General features: G+C 43.5%; 1 protein-coding gene across 1 annotated transcript in view; it reads left to right on the forward strand.

The window, feature by feature from the left end:
• NUDCD3 (NudC domain containing 3) overlaps positions 1–15,417 on the forward strand; it is a 57,130-nt gene that overhangs the window by 19,102 nt on the left and 22,611 nt on the right. Inside the window, exon 3 of the mRNA XM_081891122.1 lies at positions 11,904–12,036. Coding sequence (XP_081747248.1) covers positions 11,904–12,036 — 133 coding nt within the window. The remainder of the gene's footprint in view (positions 1–11,903; positions 12,037–15,417) is intronic.

Below are 15,417 nucleotides of genomic sequence, written 5' to 3' on the forward strand. Positions count from 1 at the left end.
TAAATTAAATCAGGTACTTTCATTCTTCTGCCACAAATCGTATGCAATTGACAAGCACGTCTATGAGCTGAAAATAATAAGTTGTGTCCTTTTGCAACGTGACGTAACTTGCTTGCTATTCTGAAAACATGATGATTCCCTGGTTTGTAAAAGAATTAACAGAAAGGTTACTTTAGAAAGCCGGCACATGTGGTGTCCTAATCCTGATCCAGCCTCGCTGGATGTATAACAGGAACCTCGGTGTCCTTATGTCAGGGCTGGGCTGGGCAGCTTTGAACCTCCAAATGTTATTAGTGAATGGGCTGAGGAACTTTCTGCCCCCTAGATAATAATAATAATATAATAATTTATTATTTGTACCCTGCCCATCTGGCTAGGTTTCCCCAGCCACTCTGGGCGGCTTCCACAGAAACAAAAAATACACTAAAATCACACATTAAAAACTTCCCTGAACAGGGCTGCCTTAAGATGTCTTCTGAATGTCAGGTAGTTGTTGATCGCTTTGACATCTGATGGGAGGGCGTTCCACAGGGCGGGCGCCACTACCGAGAAGGCCCTCTGCCTGGTTCCCTGTAGCTTTGCTTCTCGCAATGAGGGAACCGCCAGAAGGCCCTCGGCGCTGGACCTCAGTGTACGGGCAGAACGATGGAGGTGGAGATGTTGTTGGACTACAAAATGCATCATTTCTGACCATAGGTCATGCTGGCTGGGGCTGATGGGAGCTGTAGTCAGACAACAGGTTCCCCACCCTAGCCATAAGTGAACACAGTACAGCATTTGTAGCAGTGACAACCTTGTGTTGTGCAGGCAGTGACCATTATAGGTACGTCCAATTGATGTGCAAACATGTGAGCCCTTTCAGTGTATATTTGCACACCCCGTATCTTGCAGTAGCAAAAACGTTCTTTATTGACTCATGGTCAAATAAGTTTTCTTAGCCTTGTGTCTTCCTTGGATCACCAGTAGATGGTGCTATTGTATCCTTCTCTGAGACACGTTCACTGTATTAACCTTATTGATTTGTAACCCATGGTCCCTTTCTAAGGGGCTGTTCAGACTTCTAAGGGGCTTTTTAGCAGTGTTGAGTACTTCTGTGGCCTTGCACAAGGAAGTCTGGAGTGTCTTATTAGAATCTTGGTGCAACACCCAGGTATTTATTCTCTTGAGCCAAAAGGCTCCTAGCGCAGCTTGGAAGTCAATAAAAATCTAAACACATTGCCTTAAAATTCTAATGATAAAAGGAATGGAGAGAGAGAAAGGAAAGGAGCAAATTTGGGCACCACTTCTTAAAGTTACATTTCTTTTAACAACCAACAGGGATGGCACTGGTTTAGGTACCTTGGTGGAATGCCCATTGCTAGGTGACAGTTGAAGAAGAACCAATTTCAGGAAAAATACTATATTAGCTGCTTTCCATTGGTGCTCATCTATCAATAGGAATATCTCGTATGAAATGTTCCTTACTGTCCTCGGTTCATTCCTTTGCATTTCTGACCTCCCAGTTAATTACTTTGATGGGCTCTTCTTGCCGTAGGCTGCTGTCAAAGAGATGATTTAAATGCCTGACCACTGAAATAAATTCCAGTCTGTTTTGCTATGCAGGGTGCCTTTCTGTGAAATGCCAGGCTTCATACGTGCTGGCTTTGAGAAGGCCTATGAAAGGACCTCATGCAGTTTTCATGCTAGCTTGAAACTTGGTTATTTCTTAGCTGAATTATTTTGCTGTTAACTCCGTGTTCTTGATGTGCTTTTTGGGTAACCCAGAGTAAGTGGGTACAGTATCTGGGACCCACGCCTTTCCTTTGAAAGGATACCTGCCCTGTGCAGGTCTACTGTTTTCCGTGTGAAGTACTTCCTTGTAGACTTGTTTAGGATTGCAATCTTGAAGATTTCTCTTTTAACTCCTGTTTGGATGAGTAGTTTTAGAGATTAAAAAAGTTCAAGTGCCTGGGGACAGCCTAGTGGCAGCCAGGGGTTTCTGTTTTGCCCTCCTTGAAATAGACCTTGGGCTGATTTGAGGGGCTTGTTAAGCACCAGAAAAGTGATGAAGGAACCTCTTTGGGCATGTGTGATGAGGGCTATTGCTGTAGGTCGGACTCATGCCCTGCATGCAGGTTCAACCCTTGACATATCTAACTTAAAGGAGCAGGTGTAGCAGATGATGGCAAATACCTTTTCCAAACAGCTTGGAGAATGTCTCCTGCCGGCTTTGGGTATAACTTTGACAAACTTCGCCATGCCCCGGCTCTGCCATGCATTTGCTGTCCTGTCCATATATGAAATCTCCTGCATGTCTAATATGGTTCCTACAGTAAGCCACTGTAATAAAAACCTTTAGCAGCATGCAAACTCAAAATATGTCAGGTCCCAGGTGGTTTGAGAGAGCAAAGTCATTGTTAATGCTATAAGGAATCTTTCCTAAAACATAGAAATGCCTATTGGGGGCTATTCAGGATGTTTGTTTTTTGAAAGAAAAATTTGCATTAAAAATAATTAACCAGGCATTATGTGCTAAATGCTGAATTCTGTCAACTGATAGCATTTATGCATGCCAGGTTGTTGGTTTTTACATGTGTTTGCTCAGTTTGCATGTTCCAAAGAGCATCTCTTAAGTGTTTGCAGAATCTTTTGATTCGGCTTAGTTGATTCTGCTTAGTGGTGGTCGCTGCTGCCAGAGCTAAACGTGGAGCCCCGTGTTTGCAGAATCTGGAGTATTTTAGTAATGTGCAAGAAGATATGAAGATGGAGCAGTAAAACGGCCAGCCAGGGAGCAGTGTGGGAAGAACAGAACTCCGCAGGCTGACACTGCTCCAGAATGCTGAAATCACTTTACACATGTTATGTAGATCAGCAACTATTTGCATCAAATCATGAGTTTGGGAAGGAACCTTTTTTTCTTTTTAAAGGTAAATGAAGATTTTCAGGAATTCCAAGTTCTGTGCCATATACACAGAATGAATGAATGAAATCAGGAGGGACAGCAACTCTAGGCTTCAACTTTGAGCCTTGATAGTCAAGCTGACTCCCCCTTTCTGCTGAGGAAAAGACAGCGCTTTGTTTGATGTCCTATGGTGCTCAAGTGCAGGCTACTTGGAATGAAGAAGTCCCTGCTGCCCTCCTCAGTTCTGCTCTGCTCCGAGTTTCACGCACTCAGAACAGCAGCAAGGAATCTCACTGCTTTCCATGCATCTGCACGGCTCTACATACTGTCTGGGAAAGTCATTTCTCTCCTCCAAACTCAGGAGAAAGATGCGAATTCTCCCCAACACTGTGCTCACCAGTGGCACATTGCACCTGTGGACTCTTGGGCTGGAGGAGGAGAAAGAACGATAGATACAAATGAGCATGGCTGTTGAAAGGAGATGAACACCAGTTTTGTTGGTGTTTATGTTTGGTTTAAATAAATAAATAAATAAATAAATAAGCAAGCTTTCACCACCACCCCATGACACATTGAAGCAAAAATAGAACAAGGCGGAACACATGGACGCACCCACCATCCCCACTACCATCAGCTAAGTATGAGCAATGCCGAACCCTTTATTTAAAAGCTGACGTTTCCCAACCCTCTCCTCCTACAGTTTCAACAGTTTTGATTTTTTGGCCACTGCTGCGGTTTTCTGTTCTTATTTAGGTGGCCGGCATGGCAGGTGGTTTGGATTGCCATGATCGTTCTTCCTAGGGTCTGTCTTCTGGGTAGACCTCCTTCTTGCCCTCTGTCTCCAGCACAGGCACGATTGATTCCCAGAAATGCATTCCCTGAATGTCTGTAAGGTGCCAACAGCAGCTCATTCCCCTAAGGCATGGGTAGCCCGATGTTATTGGACCTCTGCTCCCATTATCCCTGATCATCTGCTGTACTGGCTGGGGATGATAGGAGCTGGGGTCCCAACGTCTTCCAGAGGGCACCAAGTTCGCTATCACTGTCCTAAAGCACCCTGGGTACTTTCTGATTGTTCTGAAGATGCTTCTTAACAAACAAGCTTGCCACCCTGCATCTGTCCAGTTCTAGATTCTGATGCTTCTTACAATAGCTTTGCATTTCAATTTCTGGTACCGTTGAGGCTTGTCAGCTCCCAGTCTGCCATTTGCACGTTTCTGCTTTTGCTTGTGGGTCTACAAAAACCCATGGCTTTTCCTCTCTGGTCACCCATGAGTGTGACGAGAGATGAAAGTGGGTGGACCAGTAGATGTGACTCTTTTGTGCAGTAGGCTGCATTCCAGCCATCCAAAAGCCCGAAGTTTCTCTCTTATCTTTCATCCAGGTAAGCAAGAGACACAATCACAATTAAGTGTGCAGCTACATTCCAGCAAGTCAAAGCCCTTGAGGAGGGTGCAGAGCAGAGCTGAGGATGCTGGGGCCTGTAGGGGCATGACCTAAGGAGACTATTGAGGCCAGGGCCTGAGGCTTCCTACCTCTGTGCTAGAGGAATTCCACTTCTTTGAAAATGAGTCTTCAAGCTTTTTAAACTGACATTCAGATCAAGCCTGCAGTTCAGTCTGGGACCCACTTGTTTGGTGAACTTGGACATAGATTTTTCCCTCATTGATGACCAAACCCTGAGCATGGAATTTGCAAGCCCTAAGCTGTTGGAGATTGATGAATGAATTCTTTATTTTGTTTAGGCTGCATGTACATAACCATAGGGTGGCGCTGTGGGTTAAACCACAGAGCCGAGGACTTGCCGATCAGAAGGTTGGCGGTTCGAATCCCCGCAATGGAGTGAGCTCCTGTTGCTCGGTCCCTGCTCCTGCCAACCTAGCAGTTCGAAAGCACATCAAAGTGCAAGTAGGTACCGCACCGGCGGGAAGGTAAACAGTGTTTCCATGCGCTGCTCTGGTTCTCCAGAAGTGCTTAGTCCTGCTGGCCAGGTGACCCGGAAGCTGTACGCCGGCTCCCTCGGACAATAAAGCGAGATGAGCGCCACAACCCCAGAGTCGTTCGCGACTGGACCTAATGGTCAGGGGTCCCTTTACCTTTACATAACCATATCTGGAATTTAAAACACCAGTGGTGATCTTCTGCAGTTGTCCATTTAGCTCTTTTTCCCAGTTGTTGGTTGAGTGCAGTAATAAGGTAGAACCCAGCACAGCAGTCAGGTGACACAAGCAGTGCATATATGATAAAGGCCAGATCCTAATTTTCTAAATACTGAGGCAGTTGCCAGTGGAAAACATGCTCCTTACCCCAATTACTGTCTCACTGTCCAGAAATGCTCCAAAGCTGTACAACGTGTATCCTCCAGAAAGGAGGACCTCTTTCCCTGGCAACATTCAGCTCCCAAAACTGCAACTATCAGCCTCCCTGGTTTATTTGTATTCCTCCAATCACAGCTTCAAAATACCTCCTTGGGAATGACACTCTACATATATATATTACATTTTCTATTTTACATATACAAGCAAAATAAAAACATAAATATGTAATCCCATTTGACCCCCCTCCCCATTGTGGATCTTAATTTAACAATTTTCCCTCTGCATCTCTTTAATAACTCTATTCTTATAAATCCTTTATCATTCCATAGTTCTAATTTTTACTACATGTTTTCTGTCAATCCTACCAATGTGTGTAATTGTTTACAATAGTTTTTCAAATAGATTATAATTTTCCCCCATTCTTTATTAAAGACTGCCTCTTCCTGGTTTCTAATTCCTCCTGTAAGTTTTGCCATCTCAGCATAGTTAATAAATTTTATCTGCCACTTTTCCTTGGCTGGAGTTGTACCATCTTTCCATTTCTGGGTTAACAGAATCCATGCAGCCATGGTCGCGTACATGAATAGTTTCAACTGGTCCTTCAGCATCTCTGGACCTATAATACCTAAGAGAAAAGCTTCTGGTTTCTTAGGAAAAGTTGTTTTCAACATTTTTTCTAATTAATCATGTACCGTTTCCCAGAAGTCCTTTATCATCTTACATGATCATCACATGTGGTAAAAAGTACCCTCTTTCTTTTTACATTTCCAGTATGTTTTAGACTTTGATTTATACATTTTAGCTAATTAACTAGGAGTTAAATACCAATGATACATCATTTTCATATACCACATTTTTCAATGTATAACACGCCCCCATGTATAAGACACCCCCCATTTTGGGGGACTCCAAATTAAGAAAATGGGGGGAAATTGCCCAGAGTTGTTGAGCTTATTTTAGGGTGGATTGCAGAAAATCACTCATCAGGATCACATGTCTGTCAATAATTTATTCTTTGTTTCTTCCCCTTCTAGATAAATCTTGTAATATCTTTCTGCCCTTCTTTAAAGCATCTTGTATTGCTGATCACTGGTATTGTTTGAAACAGAAATAACATTTTTGGTAGCAAATTCATTTTTATCACAGGCACTCCTGTCTTCCACTGCCTCCCGCAGTTTGGTGAAACTTATGTTTATAGCTTTGAGAACACTGTCCAACCATCTCGTCCTCTGTCGTCCCCTTCTCCTTGTGACCTCCATCTTTCCCAACATCAGGGTCTTTTCCAGGGAGTCTTCTCTTCTCATGAGGTGGCCAAAGTATTGGAGCCTCAGCTTCAGGATCTGTCCTTCCAGTGAGCACTCAGGGCTGATTTCCTTAAGAATGGAGAGGTTTGATCTTCTTGCAGTCCATGGGACTCTCAAGAGTCTCCTCCAGCACCATAATTCAAAAGCATCAATTCTTCGGCGATCAGCCTTCTTTATGGTCCAGCTCTCACTTCCATACTGGGAAAACCATAGCTTCTCACTTCACTACTGGGAAAACCATAGCTTTAACTATACAGACCATAGCTTTAACTATACAGAGGATAATATATCCTTCCTTAAAAGGGGTCCTAGCATGTAGTTATAAAGGGAACAAATAACAGGCCACACAGTTCTCTAAGCATCTTGTCTACAGGTTACCATAGCTGAAAATGATTCATACAACAGCACTTAGCTGAGGGCCCAGATGTTTCAGTTACGGGACATAAAATCACAGTGGAATCTTAAGCTGGAGCACATGCAAGCATTTTTTCTTTGCTAGGGTGCACAGTTGTGCTACCCTCACTGCAGGAAATATGTCTTTACAAAGGCTCTAAATAGGACTGCCAAGTGTGAGTGTTTGTGTATGTTGATCGTGTGCCTTTTTAACGCATTGCATTTTCAGGAAATGTGCATGCCGTCAAAACCTCAGTACATATTGCTTTTAGATATACTAAAGAAAACGGAAGCAAAGTTGACAGTTTAATAACCAAAAGCCATGGTGATCTTTAATATTGTGGTTAGAGTAATCATACAAGAGCCAACAAGAACCCTAAAAAATAAATGTGTCTTTACACACTTGATAATCAGCCACATTGTGGTTACATTTCACCCTCATCAATTTGTCAGCTCATTTATTTGATTGCCAACTAAACCGAATAAAGCAGGCAGCCCCAGTTGTCAATTACCGTTGGTTGAATTTGAGACTAGTCTTCCACCACTTTTGCCTTTGCAGACCTCACTGTTTCATCTCCCATAATCCTTCAGTAAAACTTGAGCTAAGACATGTCAGGGTGAACATGTCAGTAGACCAAGCCATTTCTCTACTCTAGAGAGAGAGTCTAGGCCTTTGGAAGAATAGCCTCTGGAAATTAACAGAATCCATCAGCTTCTTGGTGCAAACAATGCTAATATCTTATTTATCCTTGCTTCCTACTGAAACTTGAAATCATTCTAATCCAAGCCTTTGAACATGGTGAAAAATCCTAGATATAATGACGAATAAGCCAATGAGACTAAATAACTCTGAATTCTAATTTCAGAGGGACCACGCATGCCTGTCTTGTCCCCTGTGCGTAAGGAAATAATATTTTAGTGCCCTCTGTGGGGTTTTATAGGTCAGAACTAGCAACTAGATACATGTCTGAAAATCAACAGAAAGGCAGGACTGGCAGATGGTGAAGACCTGATGTGGGTGCCATGTGCTCCTGATTTGTCAGGAGGCACACTGTTGTGTTCAACACTAACTGAAGCTTCTCAAAGTCATCCAGGCTTTAAAGAGTATTAGTCCGTTTATCCTCCTGAAATCCATTACACTTACCAGGAAAGAGAGAGAGGGAGTATTGTAAATCTGATAGCTTCCCCCTGCTTCTCTGTTCTATTTGTCCTCCAGCCCTTTTGGCTCCTGTAGTCTCTAGGCATTTTAGGAAGCTGGAATCAGCCAGGTTTGTTCTATGCTGCCATAACAACTGTCTCCATGGAAATGGAGCTCCAATGAGGGAACTTTTGCAAAGTCTGTTCCAGCACCCTCCTTATCCTTGCTCCATTTCAGAACCTATTTTAAAATTAAAACAAAATGTTGCCAGCCACCAGCAGACTTTTCTGTTCAAGTCCCCCAGTTTCTCCCATTGCTTTCTTTCTTTCTAAGCTGAAATTGCACTGCACGAGTCGGGCCTCATCCCTTAGCCTGGATGCCAGACAGGGTGATCTTGATGTACTTCCTCTGAGCTGAGCAGTGTGCTGGGTGAATATCAGACTGGATTTTACTGTTGCAAAGTAAGAGTAAGAGCTTGTTACTGCCCTGGGTTCCGCAATAACATAATTGTGCAGTCACCTTCAGTTTCTTAACAGGATGGACCCATTTTTCATCCCTAGTGATCGGCACAAGCCACTTAAGTCGCCTGTTAGAGGGATTGATGCATGTGGATTGTCGATTAGAGGTCAATTTGGTGACCTGTTTTGGTAATCCTTGCATTTTGTGAATGCCTTATCAAAGCGGATTTATGTATCGCTATAATAGTAAGTCCTACGGTCCGTAAGTGGAGGCTGAGGGTGGAAAACTAGGGTTTCTTTTAGCTTTCCTTGGGAGAGAAGGCAAAGACTTGGCTGCCGAAGGAACAATTGGGAGTCCTAAAGGACGCTCCCAGTTATTATTTGGCAAGTGAGGCTTGCTGTTGGTACTGATCATCGATGACAGCAAGCCCTGATAGGTGCAAGTGGATCCCTGCTCCAAACAAGTTTTCCTGATAGCACTGATTGGCTCTTACAGCAAGCGCTATTGGGTTACTGATGTCATGGTGACATTAGATGGGTGGCCCTGTTGTAGCCTATTGCTACAAGGGAGAAACTGCTGGAACCACAAAGGACCAGCTTCCCCACCTGCTTTGCCCCACTGCCCTGCCTGGGAGCCTTATAAAGAGAAAGTGCTGCTTACATTTTTCCTCTTGCTCGCTCAACATTTTTCTGGGGGGACGCTCTTCGTTTTTTTGGAAGGAACAAGAATGCATTTGGATTTTAATATTTGGCTTTTGAAATGTTAAGGTTTTGTTTTGAATCTGTATCATTTATATTGTTTGTATTCTGAAGAAGTGTGCATGCACACGAAAGTTCACACCAAGAACAAACTTAGTTGGTCTCTAAGGTGCTACTGGACAATTTTTTATTTTTTAAACTATATTTCTGCTGTGTCAGACCAACACGGCTACCTACCTGAATTGTTTGCAGGTACATTTCTTTGTAAGCTGCCTTGGGGGGCCTTTCTTGGGGTCAATAGGCAGCATATAAATACATTGCAATGAAAAAGTATAATTTGAAAGCTATGTTAGCCCTATCATGGAAAGTGTGAATCCGATCCAAGTAACCAAAGCAAATGGAGCACCAAGAAAAATTTGGTCATGGCTATTGTCTGAGCATATAAATTGACTAAGCAATTCAAGATCTGAGAGGCCTCTCTTCTCCCCCCAGCCCACCACTTAATCGTCTCTCCTAAACTACAAGGCCCCAAAATCTTTAGGGAAGATGATTTAACTCTGATCATTTTAGCTGCCCTTTTCAAGCTGAAATATCTTTTTTGAGATGGGGATACCCAGAATTGTACACAGTATTCTAGCTAGGCCTGCACTGCAGTGGCAAGGTGCATGATGTTATTTCTGCTCCTTTCCTAATAATTCCTTACACTGATTCTGCCCTTTTCACTGGTGCAGCACAGTGAGTTGACATTTTTAGCGAACTTTCCACTATGACAAAGAACGTTCCTGGATATTCAGAGCCAATTACACATTGTCTGTAGAAAGGTAAAATTAGGGTGCTGTACTCCAGCTGCCATTCTGTTGCCTAGTCACCCAGTTTGGACTCTTTAGGAGGTTTTACCATCTGCTTGAGTTTCTACCATCCAGAATTTGATGTTTCCTGCAACTTGCTGTTCAGTCATATCATTTTAAGGGCAAGCAATGCCCAAACATTTCCCTGGCCTGCTGCAAACTTTTAATGTTTGTTCTTCTAAAGAGTTTCTTCTTTCTTAAATACTTTGAGCTTCAAGCTCCCTGATTCATATTTATAGACCCCTAGTTTGTCTTGTATTTCTTGTGTCAACAAGAGTTCGTTATTTTTGTAGAAGTCTGGTAGGCAATATAGGCCTTTGGCTTGCCAGGTTTTGTACTGTGTAATGGAATAGTGGGGGGTGAACCTGGGGAGGGGGGATAATGGGGTTGTGGGGGCAGTTTGCCTATTTTTCCTTCCATGCTTTATGAACGGACAGTGTGAACCTGTTTAGTGTTATGGAGGTGTTCCTTGGGTATACCTTTATTTTGACCTGTGGGAGCACTTTGGGAGGTGGAGCAGGGCGAGAAGAGAGGCTTGTTCTGTGAAAACTGAGATTGCTTCTATATCCTGGAACTGCGTGATACCAGGCCAAGGAGTGTGTGCACTTACCTTCCAGTGACTTGGAAAGGGCAGCACCGAGTGCCGGCCATGCCATTCCGATCTTCTGTCGCAATGGCTCATGTGTCACCCTGTTCAGCAAACTCAAATAGTAGAAGTAAATCCAGTTGTCATAAAAAAGTAATAAATTGTGTAAAGTTAGTGCTGCCTGCCTATTTTTTTTTCCAGAGTTCACTGTCCTCCATTGTCCTGTCCCTGTTTTGAAGCATTTGCCTCTTGTTGTTTTTCCACATTACCATGACTGACCGCAGCTGTCCTTTTGCTTAGTCTATTTTTAACCTTTTTCTTTTGTCTGGAGGCTACCCAAAGCTAGACAGAATTGAGTGGGGAGGGGGGCATTTAGTGTGATTGAGTCCCATGATGTGAAATGCAAACTCTCTCCCCCCCCCAGCACCCCACAACATTGGCAATGCTTTACTTTCTGGCACTGGAGGCAACTAAAGGGTGACTTGCTAGTCTTAGCTCTCTGGAGAAGCCACTGGGACCATTTTAATACAAATGTCATTAGTGGCACAACAGCTGGCACTCCTCAGTTTAACCTAGCAGATTTGTCATCCTTATGGATTAGCATGATGGAAAATGCAAGGTAAATATTGGGAGAGGGGCTGGGGGTCGGGAGAGGAAAAGTTGTTTCATGCTGTTTTCCCTGTTATCTATTAGAGGTAAAGGCAAAAGGTAAAGGATCCCAGGACGGTTAAGTCCAGTCAGGTTCAACTATGAGGTGCGGCGATCATCTCTGCTTTCAGGCCAATGGAGCTGACGTTTGTCTGCAGACAGCATTACTAGGTCATGTGGCCAGCATGACTAAACCAATTCTGACGCAATGGGACACTGTGACTAGTGCCAGAGCACATGGAAATGCTGTTTACCTTCCCGCTGCAGTGGTACCTATTTATTTACTCAGAGTGGTATGCTTTCAAACTGCTAGGTTGGCAGGAGCTGGGACAGAGCAACAGGAGCTTACCCCGTCACATGGATTTGAACTGCCGACCTTGCGATCAGCAAGCCCAAGAGACCACAGCACCACCCACACCCTATCGGAGTGAGAAGGATATCCTAGGGTTGATATAAAGGCATGTGGAGTTGTCCACTGAGGCTCCTGGGGTGCATAAGAGTAGACCTTAGCACCATTTTAGGCTTTCGCTTGCAGCTTCTCCCTGTTTTTGTTTGCTTGCTTTTCTTTGGTCTTTGACTCTTCTTCCGTTCATCCATTTTAATAGCCAGCTTCTTACTCTCTTCTCCCAGGAAACAGGAGCAGTTCCAGGCAAATCCTGACAGTTACAATGGAGCAGTGCGGGAGAATTACGCCTGGTCCCAAGACTACAGTGATCTGGAGATTAAAGTCCCAGTGCCCAAGCACATTCTGAAAGGCAAGCAGGTAATAATAATGAGGAGCGGGGTTGTTGGGTGGTCCACTGTGGGTGAGAATCTCTCCCACTATCTTGCCTGCATGGGACAGAGATGCTGGTCTGGGTCAGTACAAACATACTTTATGCTGTAGTTGTCTCTAGCTGTCCACCAGAGGGCCACACCAAATTGCCTTTCGACTGCAGCAGAATGCAGGCATGTAGCTGAGAGGCCTGTAGAAAACAGCTGTTAGCAGGGCGCTCCTTGTTCTGCATGTTCTTCTCCATACTTAACCAAACACTTCAGAGCTCTGCTTCTGATCTATCAGCAGAACGTTTTGCACATTTCTTGCTCCCCCCCCCGCAAAAAAATATCTGCATAGTTATGCAAAATAGACCTGTACCTAAACAAATTTAGAGATCCAAAAGAAAAGGAGGGTCCATTCCTCAGTGGTAGAACAAATGGCAACCCCTGGCATCACCAGTTAGCAGAATCCTTTGCCTGACACCCAGGAGAGCGCGACTGCCAGCTAGCATTGGCAGTAGTGTGTGGATGTTGCTGGACATAATAGGAAAGCCCTAGTCTGCAGTTTGCAGTAGTCTTAAAATTGAATCAGGGAGACCACCTTCATGACCACCTGCAATTTTTGTCTGCACCCATAAATATTACATTTGAATTGCATTGGGACAACTACCCAAGGTGAGAACCCCCCTTTTTTGTTTCTGGCTTGTTTACTCAGATTCATCCCTCCTTGAATGTGTAAAGTGAATTGAAAGTCACTGTCCTGTGGCCAGGTCCTGATTCACTTCTTTTATCTAAGGAAAAATGACTGCAGGATTATCATCTCCACTGGCTGGCTGTCAGTTCTTTATAAAACTACAAAGAGCCCAACTTGATCAGCAAAGTGTACCTTTTGCATGATTATCACCTCAGTGTTGTTGATCGAAGATAACAAACCATTATTGTGTAAACAGCCTCATTGATGTTGAGATGGTTTTTCCTGGGGGATGTTATTTTCCAGGATTCCTTTTCTACTGTGTTCCCTGGGACTCATGCCTTGTGGAGTGTGAAGTATTTTTAATTGTTGCTTGCTGGAGAATCTTCTGATTCTGCAAGCAAAGACTGTTTGCAGGGTGCGTGCAGATAGAGACAGTATCTGCTGCTGAAGCACGTAGCAAATGCAGGCATATATTTTTTCTCCATGTGGTTTCCTTGGTCTAAGCATGCTTCGCTATCCAACTTTCTCCTTGGAAGACAGGCCAGCATCAATAAACCTCATGTGATCAGCTTGCTGTGAAGAAGCCCAACGTGTTATGTTAAGCCTGATGGTTGCAGAAAAGAAAACTAACTTTGCTTCACAGGTTCCTCTTTCCTCCCCATTCATTTAGTAGCTTGTAACATTAAGGGCTCCCAGGTAGTGACGGTGGAAATTCTGCACCCTTTTAATTCTCATTCTCTCTCTCTCTCTCTCTCTCTCTCTCTCTCTCTCTCTCTCTCTCTCTCTCTCTCTCTCTGCCTCAGCACACAGGCACGCACACACACATAATATTTTTTCCCCTGGACAGAAGAATGATGTAATTTATTTTGTCAGTCTGAGAGAGGCATATCTCTACTGCAGCCCCATTATTGAGGGGGAGGTTGAAGAGATGTACACAGACGGACTTACTGACTGAAGTGGTTAGAGTGAGGGCTTATTTTCACTTCCTGCTATCAGAGAAGCTGTTAAAAGAAGGGAGGGGAGGAGTGATATTTTGTGTGTGCGTGTGTTTTTCCATCTGGAAAAAAGGCTTGTTTTTCTTCCCCTCGGTTTATTCAGGGCAGCTGAATTGAGCACACTTAGTTTTGTACATCAGCTTCAACCTACACAGCTCTTTGTCATGTCAGAATAGCCCTGTTGTTGCAGGAGCATTAATTGACACTGACAGTACAGACCTAGGGGTAAGAGTTGATAGCACACTTAACAGTAACTGGGCAGCTCGTTGAGGAAGCTCAAAATGCAATTTATTTATCATCCTTACAACAAAGCAAAATTTCAGAATGTTGGCCTAGATGTTGAAGCGTGGCAGAGGGTGCAATAAGGCACAAACTTCCCTTCCTGCTCTGAACTTGCCATGCTCATGGCTAGTTTATTTGCATTTTCCTCTGTTAAAATCCTTGTGTGGGATCAATCTGCAGTATTCTCTCTTCTCTCCCAACCTCCTGTTATTGCATTACATTAAATACAAACACATTGGGCGTGTTCACATGGTACGCTAAACCATGATTCAGTTATATGTGCACAAGCAATAGCAAGCATCGGTCTTGTGTTCCCTTCCTTCCCCACTCCTTTGGAGTTGCTGCAAGGAGGAAATTGAAAATTTTATTTCTGCTTTTCACTGCCTATGGTTGCTCATTTATATCCAAACCTGGACAAACGGTGATTAGCGTTAACTATGGTTTAGGGAAACAAAACCAGTGTAATTAATGATCCTGGCTAGTTTCCAAAACCATATTTAACACAAACCACAGTTCTCAGGACCTAATGAATAAATTAGCTGAAAGCAGAAGCAAAAGTTTCCAATCTCCTTGCAGTTCAACGGGTGGAGGATAATGGAAGGGGGAGTGCATGAACCCAGCACCCATGCGTATAACACTAAACTATGGCTTAGCATTGTGTGTGAACCAAGACATCTTATTATTCGCCAAAAAACATAGGGAGGAGCCCTTCGGGGTTAGATTGATCTACACCAGGATCCTGTTTCTCACAATGGCCAGCTGGATGCTTACACACTCCGCTGTTTGTCCCTCATCTGGTGTCAGACTGCCTCTGAATATGTAGACTTTATTAAGCTGTCCTTGCCAATAGCTATTGATAGGGCCTGTCTGCTATAAATTTGCATTTACAGAAATGCAAGCCATTGACCACTGTCATATTTTGTGGCAGAAAACTCCATAAATTTCTTATGCATTATATGAAGAATGATTTTCTTTAAAGAGCCCAGAGGGACCCAGGCAGGAACGGTGAGGGTTCAGTTAGCTTGGAGAAAAAGGGGCAGCAATAAATCATAAGAGAGCTTGTGGTTCTATTTTTCACCCTCAGTCCTTTTTTATTTTATTTTAATGAGCAGCCTAGCATGAGCAGTGAGTACGCTTACTGTCCCTGAAAGCCACAGTTTGATAACTGATGCAGTCACTTCATGTTATTTTCAATCTCATTTTATTTTGTGTTCCTGAATATGAATCCATCTGCCATACAGCAACCCAGTTTCACTGAAGGAAGGCTAATCTTTGTAATCAGAAAACAGAACTAGCTTAGCACTGTTCTTTTTATTAATATACAAACCTAAATTGATTGAACATGCTTTTATTTCAATCATTGTCGGCCCTTTGATTTGGTGTTTTTAATGCCGTGTTTACCTTATATAAACAGAAC

This window comes from Podarcis melisellensis (assembly GCF_964234715.1).
Source record: "Podarcis melisellensis genome assembly, chromosome: 15".
Lineage (NCBI taxonomy): Eukaryota > Metazoa > Chordata > Lepidosauria > Squamata > Lacertidae > Podarcis > Podarcis melisellensis.